Source organism: Aythya marila (genome assembly GCF_965140915.1).
Source record: "Aythya marila genome assembly, chromosome: Z".
In the NCBI taxonomy this organism is placed as follows: domain Eukaryota; kingdom Metazoa; phylum Chordata; class Aves; order Anseriformes; family Anatidae; genus Aythya; species Aythya marila.
In genome coordinates, this window is record NC_139080.1 from 51,346,073 (window position 1) to 51,366,029 (window position 19,957).

The 19,957-nt window shown below is 38.1% G+C and overlaps 1 protein-coding gene across 1 annotated transcript in view; it reads right to left on the reverse strand.

Moving 5' to 3' along the window:
* The window catches only part of MEGF10 (multiple EGF like domains 10), a 106,246-nt gene that overhangs the window by 14,453 nt on the left and 71,836 nt on the right, over positions 1 to 19,957 (reverse strand). The window contains exons 13-18 of the mRNA XM_082783509.1: positions 18,019 to 18,182; positions 15,225 to 15,327; positions 4,967 to 5,113; positions 2,625 to 2,759; positions 2,110 to 2,238; positions 390 to 518 (exon numbers count right to left, since the gene is read on the reverse strand). Of these exons, the coding sequence (XP_082639635.1) occupies positions 390 to 518; positions 2,110 to 2,238; positions 2,625 to 2,759; positions 4,967 to 5,113; positions 15,225 to 15,327; positions 18,019 to 18,182 (807 nt within the window). The remainder of the gene's footprint in view (positions 1 to 389; positions 519 to 2,109; positions 2,239 to 2,624; positions 2,760 to 4,966; positions 5,114 to 15,224; positions 15,328 to 18,018; positions 18,183 to 19,957) is intronic.

A 19,957-nucleotide genomic window follows, 5' to 3' on the forward strand; every position in this document is an offset into this window, starting at 1 on the left:
ACCATCATCTTGCCTGGTACATATTTAATATTAACCATGCTATGGTCCGCAGCCATAACTGTACAGGTATAGTGGTAGCACCTGAATGCCAGTCATTCGTTCTGCATGTGCACATGACAGCTTTTTCCACTGGGATGTCTGCCTGTGGCCAAAGGTTATCTTCCTCTGAAGGAAGGCTAAAAAGGAGCACAAATGCAATGGCCAGCAAGCCTCCAGTGATTTTACAGGGCCTTCCCCTGCAACCGTAGAGGTTATGCCTTGCATCTTCTGGATGAGAAAGGTTTAGCAGCAGCAGAAGAAATTAACAAAGTGTGAAAATACTGAAGGCAAATTTTGTCACTGATTTGTAGGCATGTTAAGACTATGAATGGACAATAACAGTCACTTACGCTGTGTACAGTAAAGGCCAGTCCATCCTGGGGTACATTTGCACTCTCCATCGTAGGCACTGCAGTAAGCTCCATTATGGCAGTTGCACGTGTGGATGCAGTTTGGTCCCCAGTGAGAAGGTGGGCAAGCTGAAACAACCCAGAGCAAGTAATCAATCACAAATGACAAGTTCTTTGGTACTCATGAATGGAGAGCTGCTTACAAGCACATGAGAGGGCTGTTTGGTTTGGGGTTTGTTGTTTTTCTTTTAAACAAATATTTTGGGCTGCTCCATTTAGAGACAATAGCCACAGACTTTTATAAATTATGGATTCATTTTACTAAAGAAAAAAAGTGCTCAAAAAGACTTAATGTATGAAACCAGTGATACATACTCAATTCTTAGTAACTAGGACACTTTACACCAGCTTTCTTGTGGAGAACAGAGAAGTCTGAAATATATCTTGTAGCCTACACCTGAAGAACAATACTAAGATTACTCCCTGCATTTCCACTGTTAGATGCTACATACACTCTTAGATGCTACATTAAAGGTTGGACCTGGTGTTTAGGGACATGGTTTAGTGGGTAACATTGATTGAAATTTTTACATGCATGCGTTGGAGATTGTGTGGATTTTGGTACCTTATACTATTAGCTATGTGCTTCCTCTGAAAATTTTGCTTCATCTAGTTCTTTCTTGTCAATAGTAATTTGTATGGATCCAGTAAGGCATCTGGAGAATGCCTTATTTAGTAATTATTTAATAAAATAACTTGATCAAATGTAAGAAAACTAGGGCCCAGGCCTACTTTTTATGTCAGTAACAAAGTCTTCACTGATTAGCAGACCATGCACAAATCAAGTGAGGTAGAACAACACTAAGAATGTGCATCTGTGAAACTTCTTTATGAAAGGAAGAAAAAAAACAAAAGTACTTACAAAAAGTCATAGCGAAAGAGATTTCCTAATAAGATGTTAACAAGTTTAAGAACAATGAGCTTGTTCTCACAACCACAGTACAGACTTGCTACTTGAGAAAATCTTGGCTTTGTTCTGAGCCTTGCCTGTAGCTCTCTATGCAATGGTAGTTAAAAAACAAAACTGAACAAAACAAAACAAAAAGGCCACGAATATTCATAAAACTGTCCTGAGGATACAAATCATGGGATGCTTACAACATTTACTGTGAGGAGACTACATAATTGCACATGCTAGCAAATAACAGGTCATGTACCCTCTGCACAACGCAAATTCACAAATCACAGAATGCTTCAGGTCGGAAGAGACCTTTGGAATCATTTGGTCCAATATTCCACTCCAAGGATCTCCAACAATAAAAATTTCACAACTTCTTCCAGAATGGAGACTTTGGAGCTTTGGAGAAATTTTTTTCTTGCATCCTGTTAGAGTTGCCCTTGATGTAATCTGTGAGCACTGTCTCTTGTCCTTTGGCAGCACACTTCTGAGACAAGCCTGATGCATATTCTCTAAAACTCCTCTTTAGGCAGAGGAAGACTGAAAATGGATTATCCAGTTGTATGCTCCAGCCCACTTACTAGAAAATTCATTGTGTTTATGATAGTGCAAATGAAATGCAGTAAACTTTAGGATCTCTTAATTAAATACCACGAAGTCCTCATTTCTGATTTATACAGTATTTCTTTACCAACAAGGAGAGAATTTATGTAGCTGAACCTTGATTGCTTCAAAAATAAAGGAAAAAAAGCTGATACTTACGCTGAGAGCAGTCACTACCAATCCAACCAGGGTAACACTGGCAGGATCTGTCGATAGGATTACATGTTCCATTATTGGTGCAGGTGCATATTCCAACGCAGTTCTTGCCAAATCTGCCACTGGGACATACTGAGAACAAGTTACCAGTGTTAGAATTCCTTTAGTAATCAGCACAAAATTGTGATTTCTTTATTTCAAGAATAAGAGATTTATATTTGGAACAAGAAAAGTATTTCTTAGTATAATATAGCAGCATGCATTACAAGTTCTGGTAAGCCCATTATACATACTCATTATAAAAATAATATATATAAGCATAAAGTGCTGTTTTGAAGAAAGGTATTTTTCATACTTAAGGATCAAGTGTTCAGAGAGCTTTAAACTGCTTAAGATTCTATATTTGTAAACTGCACATACCACAACAGAAATCACTTTTTGTTTTATACTTTCAGTAGACGGAATGAAAAACAGCGCTTGGTCTCTGCATCCCACAGAGTCTTTACTATAGCTTGTACCTTCATTACAGAGGGCTCCAGTAAATCCAGGTAAGCAGTCACATAATCCAGTAATATGGTGGCAGGGGCCACTGCTGTGTACACACTGTGGACATGTCTGGCTGCAGCGGTGTCCATAAAACCCAGGGGAACAAACTGGAATCAGAAAGAGCAAACTCCCATTGATTCCTGCACTTTATACACAGTTATGAACTGCTCTTTAGTGCAATTGCTTATAACTTCTAATTAGCTCTGCTTTCTAAATATGCAAGGGTTGTAATGGTCATCAATACTAATACAGATTAATGCTTTATACCTGTGTAAGATTTGCTCATCTTCCTATGGGGCTTTCTGTACTATAGTCAGTAACTACTTATCTGACATTATGTAACTTCTCAGGCCATATTTTACTTGTGTTATGTTTGATACGCATATATATTTCATATATTATGCATACTTGCCTATACATTATAAGCCCTCTACAATGTGAATGTCCTTTAAAGTATATTGGAAGAAAAGTACCTTAAAAAACAGGGTTAGCTTTATCGGTAGATGAATACAGTCACCTTAAACCTTAACTTCTTCTGTTTCCTAACCTGGCAAACAAATTGCCAGCTCTTCACTCAGAAAAATGTACAAATGTTTTCAAGTCATGCATTCATCTAGATACTCATCGTAACTCATTACCTTGTGCAGACAACTACACACCACCTAACTTTTACAGAAGAGATGAAAAATACAAAATGCTCCACTTAATACTTATGCCAAAGGTACTCATTTCTTTGGGGGTTGGGAAGGAGGAGAGAGGAGTTGGAGTTTTGCATAAAATCTCTTTCTTTGTTGCTCTAATTCCTTTTATAAATTTTTCCTTGTAAATTAGAATATTATGTGATACAATCAAGAGAAATACATGTTGCACAGCAGCAATCAGCACTGACACAAACTCTGTTGGAATCTTTTGATATTTCAATTTCATTCAAGATTCAGTCTTTTGGTTATACGCTTAATACAAATTAGGTGGCCACATCTCTCTAAGAAACTAACTTTTCCAAGTGAAACCGTGCCAAAAGGTCTTCCTGTTTACTGAAAAGGCACTTTCTGATTGGGATCCAAATTATTCTTATGACCTTTGTCTTTCGGCCTCCAGACCATGCACCAGAGAGGGGCTCTGAGATGCACTAGCATGGAAGTCACTTGTCCTGATTTTAGGCATAGTTCCAAAACACAAGGGACATTTGTACATGTAGTGTTACATTTACTCTACCTTTGGATTATCTGATTAACCGCAAGTCCTTTAGAGATTAGATAGCGAGGATAATTACTGCACTTAGAAATGCTTAAGGAATACTAATGCTCCACTGATGTGGGATTTAGAAGTACCAGAGGCAATCACATTCTTCAGCTTGAAATCTTGCCCATTCCTGGACTGTTTGTCTTCCTCTGCCTTTTCGTCACTCTACCTTTTGGTAATCGTTTCATGTCTCCTTCTTCCTTTTCTGCCACTTCTAGAGGACTGAGTACCATAGCCAGGGCTTTACTCCCCCTGCTTCTTGACCCTGTTCCTGGGAGAGCTATGAAAACACTGTTACCTTCCATTTGCAGAGGACTCACATTTCTCTGCCCTGAGCACCTTTCCCTCAGAGCTTCAACAATGTAAACTGAAGAAAGCTTCATTGCTGGAAAATGGTGATACATTTTCTTGGGTGGGTAGATATCTGTACATTATCTTATTTTTCCCTCCTTATTTCTGGTATGAATTGCCTCAGTTCATCTGTATCTCTCCTCTTGCAACACTTAAAAGTTTACAAGGACAAGTTTTTTAAATGCAAGCATACACACCTATGCTATCCTGTACTTACTGTGAGGCCTGATCCTATTAGCCATTCTCTGATGCTTCATAATAAATGTTTAAAAAAAAAAAAGCAATAGTTAAACTAATGATTCCTACCAGATTCAGTGGGACAGTGGGAAGCTAAGGATTTTAGTTTCTGAAAATCATGGATGTTTTATTTACCCGTCAAGATGTGTACTGAGAAATTCACATTTGTCAATAACATTTGGAAATGTTGGCCTTAGAGCAGAGTCCCCTATTCTATTTGTTTCTCAAAAAGTCATGTGCATAACAATGTCACTGCACACAATGTGAATAAAAGTAATGTTATACAACAAAGAGAAGAGCACTACTAGTTGGAAACATTTACTGAGTTCAGATAACACATTTCTGTGCACTCATACATTTTAACAATTAAAATGTCCGATCAAGGACTGTACTTGACAGCACAATTAACAAAGTACATGTATCTCATGTATTCCAGTTACAGGATGAAGAAGCAGAAGTTTTAAAGCAATTATTTTGTCCTTACTTCTTTGACAAGTGGTGCCTCGGTATCCTGGTGCACACTCACAGATTCCATCATCTGGAGAACAAGATGCCCCGTTTTTGCAGTAACAGGACAGCGAGCAATTTGGACCCCACTGTCCCTCAGCACACACACTGTCACAGTGTATGCCTGCAACCACAAAGAAAAAACAAATGGTCAGCTCATAAATAGAAAGCACTGTTATGCATAGCTGTTTTAAACCTTTGGTTCCCAGAGGACTTTTTTTTAAAACACTACTAACAAAAAACTGCTTATGAAAACTTCACCAAAATCAGGAGAATAGAACGAGAAGAAGGTAAACCTGTATCTCTGCTCCTGCCTTCCCCAGACCCCCAAACAATGAGTTTCTTTTATATTGCAGCTTGATGAAATGTACTTAAGGGCTGATCCTGAGCTCCGTAACAGGAAAGCACTTCCGCAGCCAATTCACATGGAACATAAGAGCTCCATGGGATGCTAACTCTAGGCTTCCATCCCACAAACACTTTAAGACTTACTACAAAGATGAATGCAAATTTCTCGGTATTACGAAGAGCTCCATCATTTTCCAGGACCGTTACACATATATATTATATAAAAAAAAAAAAAAAAAAAGTCTTTTATTCCTCTCACTTTCACCACTGGTATCAATAAAGAGAAATGAAAGTAGAAAGTAATTCAAATGTAGCAAAACAATGTTTTTTTGCTACCTCCATAATGACTGCTTTAAAACAGCAAACGCTTATTTTCAAATTTTCTGTTAGGAAATACTTGATGAAAAGGTATTGCAAGAACTTTTCCCCCTGACTGTAAAAATTCTTTAAGTCTGAGATAACTTTGTCTAATAATGGGGTGCAGGACACAGAATGATTTCTAATTAGTAGTGAGCTGATTACTGCTAAGCCTCATACCAAATGGAAAAATGTAGTGCACATAAAGAGTTTCAAAACACACCATGTGAGCATTCCAAAATGCTTAGCTGCAACAGTGTTAAGGATGCTGGTCAGTCAGTGTTTTGTCTAACCATTTCTAGCATAAAATTGATTAGAAGATCACCACAACCTGAACCCCTATACATGAGCCATAGCACAAACCACTAACTATCATCACCTAATTGCCTTTTTTTCCATTGCAGCACAGAAACGTGAAATATAACATTCCTGTTTCTTTTTCACACTATCTGCTTTTACAAAGTACGCTGCATGTTAAATGCCAGCAGGCTCCACTGTGGAACTCAGACCGCATTGTGTCTACAGTACTTTGCATTAACAATTAAGTATTATTGTAGCGCCTCTACTGAATGAAGCCCTTCGCTAAGGGAAAAGTGGACTGAATCCAACCACAAGTATGTCTTGCTTTGTAAGTATTTCCAGCAAAATATGCCACAGGTCCAGTGGCTGCCAGGATCCTAAAAAAGCAAAACAGTTTCACATGTGACAAGAAAAAATCTTTAACTTTGAAGAGCAAACCCCAGTGTTTGTAGCAACACTGAAAAATAATTACAGTGTTTATTCCTAGGCCAGGCACAGAGGTAATTCCCCAACCCCCACAGCATGTGCCGTGTAAAGCTGCCTATATCCAAAGACCAAGTCTCTAATTAAAGGAAAGGTGAAACTCCAGACACTCAAATTGTTTGTTTCTTTGCAAGAAAATCAACAGATTGAATAATCAAATATGTGGTTCAATAGACTGCACCAACTAATGCTGGCAGTAGAGAAAACACTTGATTTTTAGAAGCCAGATAATAACCATCAGCAGACAGTGTATGGGCCACCTAAAAGCCCAATTTGTACAAGATCATTTAGTTAATACTGACCTGAAAAGAATTTATTGCCAAGAATACAGCCAAACAAACAAAAAATGAAAGGTTTCTTCTACCATTACTTTCTTTTTTTTCTTTTTTCTTTTTTTTTCATTTTTTGCCTGGACGGGCAATGTCATTCTCCTAGCTGCATCCACATTTGAGAGGCAGAGAGCATAAACTGGCTTCTCAGCAGTCTGGGACAACTTTTTTCCTAAAGTGCACTTGTGCATGAACCCAGATAGAAGAGAGCAGTTTGATTCAGAGAGATGATGATGCACATGAGCAGGATGAGATCACTGCATATTTTAGAAACAAGACCACTTATTTCAGACACTTCAGACTTCTCTGCTTGAGGTTCCCAAATCTGAAAACTTGGGTTTATGTCTGTGAAAGCACAAGCTGACACATGCAGGGGCTTTCAGTGCTGAGCCTGACACTCTGTTCACTTGAGTGTTATCTGTCATATCATACAGAGCTTCACTCAGTGAACCCTGCCAGAGAAAAGACATTTTTCACAGAGTCTTAATGGGTTTCAGTGGTGTTCAATATACAATGGTCACTGTTAACAAGTCAGTGGTTGCCAAGAGTTACCACAGTGCATTATCTGAGATTATGTAGACCAGTGACATACAATAACACCAGGCTCAATTATATCGTCTTGATCAGTGCACAGAGGATGCTTTATGACAGTGCAGTGTCAAAGGGTGATACTGGGCATACTGGGACAGAAGAGACAAGGGACCCCATGCTATACAGATCCACAGAACTTAAAAGAGCCAATGAGCACCATTAAAAATGAAAAAGGAGCAAGTTCCTCCAGCACACATCAGGGAAAATTATGCATCAGGGAAAATGAAATTTAGCTTTTGTTCCCCACTTTCACCACCTTTGAGGAGGTAGTCAGAATGACATCCCTCTACTTCGAAAAGCAACAGTGCATCCTAGGTATCACTGAATAACAGTTGTGACAACATAATGTACTTGAAGAGTGCTGCGTATGGCATGTGTTTCACTATAAAAGGAATTTTATTAAATTCACTACTGATCATAAACAAAATCAATTACACTCCTGTGCCTGATAGTGCCAAGAATGAATGTAACAGGGCAGAAACAAAAATTGATTCAGGGATTTACTGCATCTCTGTCTAGAAAATTGTTGTAAGTCTCACTCACTCACTGGTATTTAGATGAGCCCAAAAGCCATTCAAAACTGGGAAACTGAGTTTAAAATTTTCACAGAATTAATTACATACATTTTTGAGAAAGAATGTATTGGAAATATTAAAAGAGTTCAGAAAAAGAAAAGAAGAATTTTCCTGAGTCTGATGCTTTATATTTCCATAAAAAGAGCTATGCTTTAAGAGAAAATCTAGACATTAGAGAGGAGAAAATAACATTTTACTAGAAGTTGGAAGCAAGATTAGACTTACCTTTCACAATGGTATCAGCAAGCTTATGACTGATACAGTTTTAAGTGAATATTAACTTCTTATACAACAAAATTGGTTTTGATAAGTTTTCATGTTGATTTTGATAGTGATAAGGATATCTGTGAGGAAATGTTTTTGCCAGAGCAATGGACAAAGAGCTCTTTGATGGCCTTCACAAGTTGCTAGGCAATAGCTGAATGGTCATGATAAACTTCAGCTAAGCTGCTCTGAAGAAATGCTCATGCATTTTATGCCCAGGGCTTTATGCCAGGGGCCCCACATCTAAATCAGCATTCCCCCAGCATTTGTGATTGCATGAATGAAGAAAATAATTATTTAAGGATAGGAATGTTTCTGCCCTTGTTAGCAGAGTGTTTAAATAATCCCTATACTATATTCTGAATATGTCGAGACTCAGTGATCTGTCCAAGTCAGTTCAACATAGAGTTAATGGGTTTTAGCACTTGAACTGGAAAAATATACCAATTATTTCTTATGACCTTCCAAGTTAAAGTTATTATTGGACTAAGCATTATTTCCCAGTTTATTTTGTTTCCTTTAGTCTGATAAAAGTTATCCAAACATTAAAAAGTAAGGTTATTTTTATTTAATTATTGTTGATTATTTGAGAAAAACTGTTAAGCACTAGATCACTGCCATTAAAGGAGTCTGAGACTTCTGATGGGGGAAAACAGAGAATTTCTTCCTTACTTCTCTGTCAAATGGGTGAGAGCCAAAAGGAAGTAACAACACAGGAAAGTGATGGAACATTTCAGAGACGCTGTAGAAGTATCCTCATTGCCCTGAGGGGAAGAGAAGGCCTTGCTCCATAGCTGAAGATAGCCAGAAGACTAAATATAATTGTCTCTTTTAGGGGCTAGGGAAAGGATCAAAGATTTTTCTCCAAATGTTCTTACTGTGGCTTCTTCACTGGTGGCAGTAGAATAGTTTGTACCCAGGAGTTTTGATAGGAAGCCAGATACAAATGCTTCTTTACAAAACCAGTGCTGTATCAGCTTGAAAGCAAACATCAGTATCCGTAATTTTTAGTGGAACAATCACTTTTGAGATAAGCTTGGTGTCTTTCTGAAGGCTGTATTGTTGCTGCATACTGTTGTCTGACCCAGTGATGCTCTTCTTACCGTCTACCACAGGAAAATAACAGAAAAAAATACACTTCTCCTTTTCTTGCCTTCTTGACAGGTATAAAATAAGTGTACTTAATTTATTGATTTAACATTCTTCTTTTAAAATAGTACTATTTCTTTCACATGAAGACCTATTGCAAAGTATAGGCAACAGAGATGCAGACACAATAAAGTCCAGAGGTAGAGTATATGTCTAATACTGAATACTAAAATTTGGAAAGCAAACAGTTTATCATGACACTGCTTCACTTTGTGGTGCACCTATGTTCACAGCTATAGGAACTCCTGCTTCAGAAGCAGAGGCAAAATCAGCTGACATGGAGGAAAAACTACGTCTTGGAAGAGGCTGCCAGCTTGGGTGCATGAAGGCACAAACACTATGCACACTCTCAGCAGCATCTCATTTCTCAGTCTGAATGTGAGAAAGGCCTATGACAGTATGCTTTGGTGTCTTTTTCTTCCATGTAGTGGAAAAAAAGAAAAATTGCGTAAGCACTAAAAGCTAAGGAGCATAGGAAAGGTCTAGTTGGTGCTTCCCTGTGGACCTGGTTATTTGCATCAGTGGGATGGGTGTCAGATGACGATCCTCTCTGTTATAATCCAGTAACAAATGTGCCTCTTGAAATAATGTCAGAAGCACATGGAAAGACACAGCACTTCCTCACAGCAACAACACATCTGGTGATGGACAATCTGACTAGCATCAGCAGGTGTCCGAGACAGCAGAAAGTCACCAATATCCTATAAACACTATGCGTGCTGGTAAAATATAGGCTGATATTTCTGCATCTGTCTTTTCCATAAACCAATGCTATTGTTTTGGTTCAGATAGCAGACTACTGGTGTTTCACAATCCCTGGCACCACACAACCTTTAAATTGATTTTAAAAATAACAAGTGTGGTTATTAGTATGACACGACATTTCTTTACAAACAGAAATGTCCAACAGAACTGTATCCAAGAAAACACAGCAGGAATTAATGTGTTACCACTGACACTCATGTTGCAGTGTAATACACAAACTGTCTAGAAGAAAACTTTTGTCTCTTTTACAATGCTTCTGTGAAAAATCTCAGTTTGCAGAAATATGAATTCTCTACTATTTCAGGAAATTTTAAATCTCTGTGTTTTGACAGCTTCTTGCAGGACAGCTAAAATGATGGGATGAAACTAACAGGTACTATGGTGCTTGATGGATTATGTTTATTGAGATAGGTGGTAGAGGTTAACTTCTTTCACACAAGTTAACTTAAGGTTTTGGTAAAAACTACCAGGAGACTTTATTATCTACTGGAGGTTACATTTTCTGTGTCTTTCCTCTACTTCATGGCTCTGTATATTAACGCTTCTTACTCTTTTTCATTGTCTGACTATTGCACTCCTTCTAAATGAAGAGAAGTTATTTATAAATTCTAGTGAAAATGTCAAGGGATGAGAGTGTTTGGGGCAGACATCATGTTCAGTGTGGGCGGATGTTTCTCATTTGTACCATCATGTCATGTGGCTCCTGGAACGTGATGGAATGGTGAGATTGCCAGGAAAAAAACATCACCCTTAACTCTTGTTTTTCTCAGCAGAATTAAGTTGCTCTATAGTGAGCACTCAGTAAATCTCAGAGAGTAGGATCTCTAACAGGAGTCCTATAAATGAAGTGACTTGTTTAGGATGAAAAATCTGAGTAGGTAAAAGAAACTAAATTAAAATTAAAAGGTCAATAAAAAAAATAAAATTAATTATTTCTAGAGTTTTATAACAGCTATTGACACTGCAGTAGTCAGAAACAACTTACCATTTCATTCATAACTGGAATTTCCAGATAATACATCAAGCATTTTCAAAAATAAAGAAAAGCTTCTTTAAGAAACTATGCCACATAGGACCTCATTGCTGACATAATGCTCAGCTGCAGCTCTGTCTTGAGACCAAAGGACAGGGTAGCATGTCAGCTAGGCTGCTCTGTGGTACATGACAACAGCACTTGTGCTTGCTTCAGAAGCAGGGAGCTCCCTCACTATCAGAGGGAGTACGCACCCTACTGGGTCAGTGACCACCACCAGGGCAGTATATTTCCTCTTCCCCAGCACTGTGGCACAACTGTGTCATCCAGCAAGGGAAAAATCTTCCAACCCTGATTTATTTCTGCAAAGTTACATAAACTCTTCCCTCTGATGAAATTCCCTGGAGAACAGAGCAGTAGAAATCTGCCCTGTTCAGAAGGCTGAGAAAAATGTTGCATTTAAAGTAGCTTCTCAGAAGCTTTATATGATTCTGTTGGTATCAAAACATTTGTATTGTCTTGGATTCATCAATTTATTCTTGTTTAAAAAAAAAAAAAGAAAAAAAGAAAAAAAAGAAAAGAAAAAGAAAAACCTTCATTTGGGTTAGATAAGAATTAGACTGATCCAAAATCATTTTCTCCCTTCCTTTGGGGGGATGAGGGGCGTGGGTGGGGAGTAAATAACACTAACAAATAGAAACTATTAAGTCTGACAGTTACTTTAACAAATCTAATAGAAAAAAATCTAACCTATTCTAATATAATTTGTTGCAGTTCAGTACTTTCGTGTATGTGTATCTGTGTCTGCCTATGTGTGTGTTTGTGTGTGTGTGTGTAAAAAAATAAATTCTCCATCTGTTTCTTCATGTATTATGCATCCACACACGTATTCAAAAACTTTTCTTAATCCTGTGGACTAATGCTATCCTTGCGAAGTAACGTTACAGTACAGCTATTTGAGAACCTGTTTCTAAGATCTTCTTTCCTTTTTTTAATTATTCTAAATATAAGTGTCTACACAAAGAACAGATTCCTCATGGGTACTGCTCTGACATGTGAAGTGTGGGAGTAGGATTTTTCCAGGCACTCAGTATAAAGCAAACTATCCCATTTATGTCATGTTGTGTGTCTAGACATCACCAACATGTTGAAACTAGTCTGATACACACGCTGTTGAGATGACATCATCCAGGGACAGATACTCAATTATATCTATAATCAAGCAAGAAGTCTTTTCCTAGTGAAATCTTATTGCTTTCTAAATATGAAATTGAAACAAGCTTTTACTAAAGGCAAAAATATTTTATCCTTTCCAACACCTGAGTTCAAGCACAGGCAAGATTTCTGCTGTGCCTGAAGTTCTTGTCACATACGTCATTAGCTATTCTGCACTGGTTGGAAATCTTTTGGATCTGTTATAAAAGTTGCCAGATTTTTATTATGGCCTTTCAAAACTACTTCTTTTAATCTGGCTTTATTCATTTACATACTTTTGGTGACTGATGATTTCTCTCAGTATTAGAAAACTTGCTACATTTCTTTCAGACAGTACCTCTAAAGCTTGTGAACTTATATCTGTCTACACCAAGTTGCTCAAGATCACCAGCTGACCATGTAATTTTTAATGTGGGATATGTCTATTGACTTTTTTAAAAAAATCATACTTTAAACAGTTCAAAAAAATTTGAGGAAGTATGTTCAAACACACACATGCAATTCTGAGACTACCTGACAATGAGAGCATCAAAGGCTGTTAAAGTCATAACATGATTGCCTAAAAGACAAAGCAGCACCTTTAGAAATATTAATCAATGGAATAATAGTTCATATGTTTTTATCTTTTGTTTGTTTGTTTGTTTTGTTTACAATTCACTCAAACCACTTCTATTGTTTTTGCGTTATTGTAGTATTCATTTCCCAGAGGTATAAGTTCCTGACTGCAAGTCACAGTGTAGCTTGTGGGAAAAGAATAAATTCAATCAAATCCTACAACAGTTAGCTGAGTGCTGGAGAGGCTCTGGAAGCCTCTCTCTTTCACACTGAAAGGAGCAACAAGAGAGAGGTACAAGGAGAAAAGCCTCTTCAAAGGACTTGGCAGAATCTTACAAACAAATTGCACAAATAAGGAATGGGTAAGTACTAATCAACCTGAACTGCAGACACAGAGCACTAAGTAGCTTGAACACAATATTTGTGATCCATCTACAGAGCTAAAAAAGAAACATGTGAAACTCAAAGTGGGGAGGGGGAGGGGAAGAGGGGAGAAGGAGATCAGTAGTGATTGCTTCTGAGGACATTAGAAGCTCAAAGAAAATTTTTTGAGCAGAATAATTTGCTAAACTTGTACATTAGGTAACTTGTTGCATGTTACTTGCTCATTTCCATCTAGTGTGTCTGGAAGTGTCAGAGAAAGAACAATACCGTATTATATGCACAGAATCTGCATAGGACCACCCCAAAATCAGACCAGATGTCTAAGTGTGTTGTCCAAGCACTCTTTGAACTCCGTCAGCCTCGGTGCCGTGACTAGCGCCCTGGGCAGCCCGTGCCAGTGCCCGACCACCCTCTGGGTGCAGAACCTTTCCCTAGCCCCCATCCTGACCCTCCCCTGTCCCAGCGCCATGCCGTTCCCTCGGGTCCTGTCGCTGTCCCCAGAGAGCAGAGCTCAGCGCCTGCCCCTCCGCTCCCCTCGTGAGGGAGCTGCAGGCCGCCATGAGGCCTCCCCTCAGCCTGCTCTGCTCGGGGCTGGACAAACCAAGGGACCTCAGCTGCTCCTCATACATCTTGTCCTCCAAACCCTTCACCGTCTTTGCAGCCCTCCTTTGGACACTCTCTAATAGTTTTATGTCCTTTTTAGACTGTACTACCCCAAACTGCACACGCCATTTGAGGTAAGGACACACCAGCCCAGAGCAAAAAGGGACAATCCTTTCCCTCAACTAGCTATCAGTGCTATGCTTGAGGCAGTCCAGAGCACAGTTGGCCTTGCTGGCTATCACAGCACACTGATGACTTATATTCAACTTGCAGTCAAACACAATCACTTTCTGTGGGGCTGTTTTCCAGCCTCTTGTCCCCGACCTGTATGTATAGTCAGGGTTGCCCCTTCCCAGGTGCAGAATCTGTCACTCACTCTTGTTAAACTTCTTATTGTTGGTGATTGCCCTGCTCTCTAATTTGCCTAGATCTCTATTATACCTGAAAGCATAAAAAAAAATAATCCTTTCTTAAAGCTGCAGAAACAAAACAGTGTGTTTTTCTTCCTGACTTCTCATCCTTAAATGGTATGAGTCCCTCCTTGAAATCAGACCCTTGCAACAGTACAGTATCACAGTGGGACACAAAGTCCTGAGCACTCAAACAGACAAACTTACAGTGTCAATTAGTCGTTACTGATGATGGAACAGCTTTTCTATCACTTAGAGCAGAGATCTATGTGAGAACTAAATCTCCTGAAGTGACTAATTTTCATGACGTTTCACACTTCTGCATAGTTTCATCATGTTTTCAGAGATTCTGCTTTACACAAACAGGGTGACAACAGTGTGAAACATGAATCTGATAAATTACTAAATACATATATTTCCTAAAGCCACATAGACAATATTGGAGAAACCTAGTAAAAAAGAAAAAAAAAAGTGCAACCTTTTACACGATAAAATATATATATACAGAGTTTTGGTGTTTTTTTTTTTTTTTCAAAAGTTTAAGAAACCCATATGGCAACACAGCTTCTGCATGACTTATGATCTTTATGGCTGCCTGATCAAAGTTCCTCAGTTTCTGGATATGATGCTTCTCTAACAAAACTGCCAGCAGAATCTTGATTATCTACAGTTGTTCCCCAATTTCATGAGGAGTCATATTGTGGAGGTGCCCAAGCTGTAAGATTTTGCCTTCTGTTTCCAGTTTTCTGTGGAACCCACACCCAACGAAGTTTCCGTGCCCATGCCTGTGAATCACAGGAAGGGACACAACAGCCACAGAACTGGCCCCTTCTTCTTCCAAGCCCACATATTCCTCCTCTACCCACAAAAAGCCAAGATTGAATACCATCATACTGGAAACTTTCATCATACTTTGCAACAGTCTCTTTTGTACCTGACCATCCTGGTAGACAGCGACAGTAACCCGTGGTAGGATGACAACCATCTGCATGGCTGCAATCACAGCGTTCAGCACAATCCATGCCATATGTGCCGTCCTGTGGCCAGGAAAAAAAATAAATTAAAAAAATGGAGAGATGACGAGAACTGAGAGTTAGAGGAGAACAAGTTCTGGTCAGTCCTGCCCCAGAAAGAAACCTCAGATCTCTGCTAAGTCTGTAATCAGCTTACTTAATATAAAACTCTTCTGGCTTTTGGAAAAGTTTAATGTTGTACATTTTCACTTTTTCATCCATGAGGAGAAGATAAAGAATTAATTAAATTCTCTTGACAAATCACAGACTGAGGGGTCTGGAAACTGTGATTCAGAAAATAGTAGCCTATGTTATCAGTGGTAGCAATGAAAGCTCTATTGTAATGTCCTTCTAACTTCCCTTACAGAGGAGTCCCTACTCTGGGACCCAGGGGTCCTAAAGAGGCAAGTATTTCAGTTTCCTTTCTGTCTCAGACCCTGACATCTCCATATCTGCCAAAAAAAAAAAAGGATGCCATGTAAAGCCATAATTTCTAAAACAGAGAAGCAAAATGTTATATTAAAATACATGTTCAGAGTGAAGTTTATTGCATAAACAATGCAAACTATACTACTTTCTTTCAATTAACAGTCTTTTCTTCTGCACTACAGTATATACTATGTTATACAATGGTATAAAGAGAAGTTATCTGCCTATGACACGGAACAAAAAATAAAATTACATTTTGGATGTGGAGCATTTTTGAACCCACAAAGAAGGTTATCAAGAGATTAATGTTACAAGCTGAATATCCTCCTCAGTGTGTTCAGCTGTGCCAAAAGAACATTGCCAATTTTCAGGGCACTATATGTGAATGTTTGAATATGACTTTCTCCTTCTTCAGTAGAAGGTTGCACACACTTCTAGGCAATAATTCCATACAAAATTACTCTAAGAACAAAATCTTTGCAAAAACCAATGAAGAATGATCCAAGGAAAAACACAATGTAATTTCACGTAATACTTCTCGGACTATCCAAACCAAGGGAAAAAAAAAAAAAAAAAAAAAAAAAAAAGGAAAAAAGAAACATGCCACGTTTAACCAATCATTTACATTCAAGACTAAAAATTGGTCACAGTCACATTTAAAACTGGAATTAAACCTGTATCAAAATTCATCTGCTGTTCTTTGATGTTTGTGTCTACATTTCTCTTTATTCTCCCACTCTGGAATTTTGAGGTAGAATATGCACTATAGTGTGTAAATGTTTATGGACATTATTTGATGCAGAGAGAAATAAATCAGGGAAAAACAGACAGACTAAGACACTGAGTGTGGAAATGCTGAGTTATTTGAGACAGAAATTCTTTTGAGCATTATTTTGCTATATTTGGAACAGTGGAACAAATGGCATAAAAATACTTTTTGTTTTAATAAGTTACTTTTGGAAGTTATTGATCTTGGGTAATCTTCAAAATTGGACACTAAGCGATAAACAAAACAGCTTTAGAAACAAAAAAAATAGTCTTCTGATGGAGACTATGATGGAGATGCATTTGTTGGAAATACTGCATAAACACACAATGTAGACATTCTAATGAGCTTTCCAGAATATTTGTTTGCCACTTAACTTACTATATCAGAATCAGCATATGCTATACCACAACAGTTCAATAGATCAAATTTTTATTCAAAACAAAGGTGTGCCTTCCAGTCATATGCTGTAGTTCGGGTACTTTTATCATGTTACTGCTAAGCAGAGCTAATCCAAAATGACAGAAGCTGGAATATGACATAGGTGGAGAATTTATATGGTTCATGTAAATTCAAAGGACAGGAAAAGAAGAGCAGAGACAAAATAAAAAGTCTCCCAGATTATTTGTTTAAAATCTCCCAGAAAATTGAACCTTGCCATTGGAAAAGATAGAATCTGGAAAGCCACATTTATCCGCAGAAAATTTCTTTTTTTTTTTTTTTTTTGTTTATTCTATGAAATGTACTTACAACAAATGATTAGTAAAACAATATGCTTTTGCATTTTCCAATTTTTTGTATTTACAAATTAAATAGTTTTATGGCTTCTCTTGGCTACAGATTGCAATGTGGAACAAAACTGACTAGAAACTTGTCTTCATCTACACAGTGATTTCTAATTGTGCTGTTCTCAAAGTCTGGGAGATGACGGAAGTTTGAGTCCTGATACAAAGGTAAAGATCTATCATGGAATTGGGTGAAAAGAGTGCTTGCTCATGTCTGGTTGAGAAGACAGGAAAGTTTATCACAGGTATAAGATAATTTAATTAAAATTATGTTGTTAGATGTGGAATATGTTTTTGCTACATTTATCTCTCATCATTCTTCCTAGAAATAGTTTAACAGAAGCAGTTTGGATGGCATGTGATGCTGAAAAAGAATAAAAAATTTGGTACTGAGTGTTTCCACACATTCTGTGTGAGTTTGTGAAAAGTCTCAGGTTAAACATTCCAGTATGAAAGCAGAGGAAATGTTCATCTGTGCATCTTCATTGTACGTATTCATTTTTTGGGTGGCTATCTATTCTGTTTGCTTTAGTGTGCTGCATAGTAGGATTCTTCCAGAAGATTTTTTGGTGTGTGTTTCTAATCTTGAACCCAGTAAAATATGGGCTAACAGGTACAGAGATCCTTAGGATTTATACACATAAAGTCAGGAGAATCACAGGAGTGTCCCCTTGCCCAGTATTCCACAGTGCAATATTGAGCACTTGGTATATTTAATAATATTTATTAAACTACCTGGCAAGGAAGTTCACACTTTTCTCCTCTCCAGCCTGGGGCACAGGTACAGGTTCCATCCAGAGCATTGCAAGCCCCTCCATTAAGACACTGGCAAGTCAAGTTACAGCCAAGTCCCCAGGTACCACTGGGACAATTGATTGAGCAGTCTACACCATGCCAACCTGCCAAGAATAAGAATTAAAGTGACAAATGAATCAGGTTTCCCTCCATTCCTCACTAAGGACATGTTTCCCTCCGTGTCCCACTTGGAATCTCTGAGATGCACAGCACCAGTAACATTAACTACAGGACGGTATTAGCTGTTTCAGCTGATTTGTCCGGATTTGAGTAAAGGAGTTGAAGGGCACCTTGTAACATCTGTGCACAGCATATACTTTGCAGATGGGTGCCAACATATGAGAGCTATTGATGGGAGATCTGAAAGGAAAACACAGACACCTTGAAATTTTGCTGAGAAGCACCAAACTATGTTGAAAGTTTTAAAGGATGGCCTGAAAAAAACAGGATTTTTTTCCTTACACTTAAGCTGCTGCTTTCATAACTCTTCCACCATCATTCAATAGACATTTCTGCAGCACAATTTTAACAGAAATCTTAGACTCTTCCCAACCTCCTGCCTCCCTTCTCTGCTACCAACCCCCTCCCCAAAAACAAACAAACAAAAAACACACTATAGAGAAAGCATAAAAGCAAAGTGTAGTTTGGATTTCTTCAAGGATACATAGAAGACATTTTAGATGATTTCTATACTTCTCTCCAAATACAAAATAGATTGCAATGGAAAGTGTTTCTGAAATGCAGCATTCACTGCTGATTATGCCTGATAGCAATGCTTCACAGACTGTGCTCTGGAGAGAAAGAAATGTAAATAGGTTTTCAAAAATGTGATCATCTATTGGATATGACAGAAACCGAGTGAGCCAGTCATATGTTATCATCAGCAATGACAGAGGCCAAGTTGCTAATTTTGTACCTTGTTTACAGTAAGTGAAGGGAAAAATAATTCTGTGCTGAGCCTAATCAATAGACTATGCAAAACACATGTATTGAAATAAAGCTGCCTCATGGCCTAGATTAACTTCAGAGTTTAGGGGTCATTTCAGGAAAATGTTATACTGTAGTAGATAGAAAATTGAGATATTTTCTCTAAGTGTCTTTCAAGCTTTTTAAAGTTTCCTTCTACACTTCCTAAAAGAGCTTCCCATATCATAAGCACTATTAAAAATGGCAATACTATGAGATATAACATCAGGTTTGCAATCGTCTAAGGCAGAGAGGTTATATTTTCCAGCCACGTGCTGACCCATCCACACTAACCTGTTTTTCTCAGAGCTAGAGCTGCCTCATTCCTAACATAATGTCTGAACAGCAATGTGACTATTAGTTCAAAAAGCAGAGGCAGGATTTTCTTAAAGATGGAGTGAAGCAGGGAAGATATTCAGTTATATGCAACATTGAAAACTGGAAGGTATTCTGACTTCACTGAAATCAATGGGATTTTCATCACTGTCTCAGTGGTGTTATACCAACCTCCAAAATGCTGGGCACCTGAGATATTCCATATGTGGGAAATACCTCTAATTATTAGAGACAACATGGAAAGATACATTATGTTATTGCTTTTGACTTGGTGCTTTGATCCAACATCTTTTACATGACGAGTGTTGGGTTTCAGTTTAATAAATCCATTTCACCATTTGCTGTGCTTTTCCAGTGCGGTATGACTAAAATGCACAAGAAGATAGGATGATATATGGCTCAAGTAGCTTCTCTCCTCATAATGCAGCTACTCTGCAGACATGCAACAGAGTCAAATCTGCTCCACTGTCTCTGGACAGAAAACAGAAGAACATAAGCTGGAAACTCTGCACATTCACTGCAGGGCTGATTTAATTGTAACAATCCCCAGTAAGTTGGAACTAGTTGATCTTTAAGG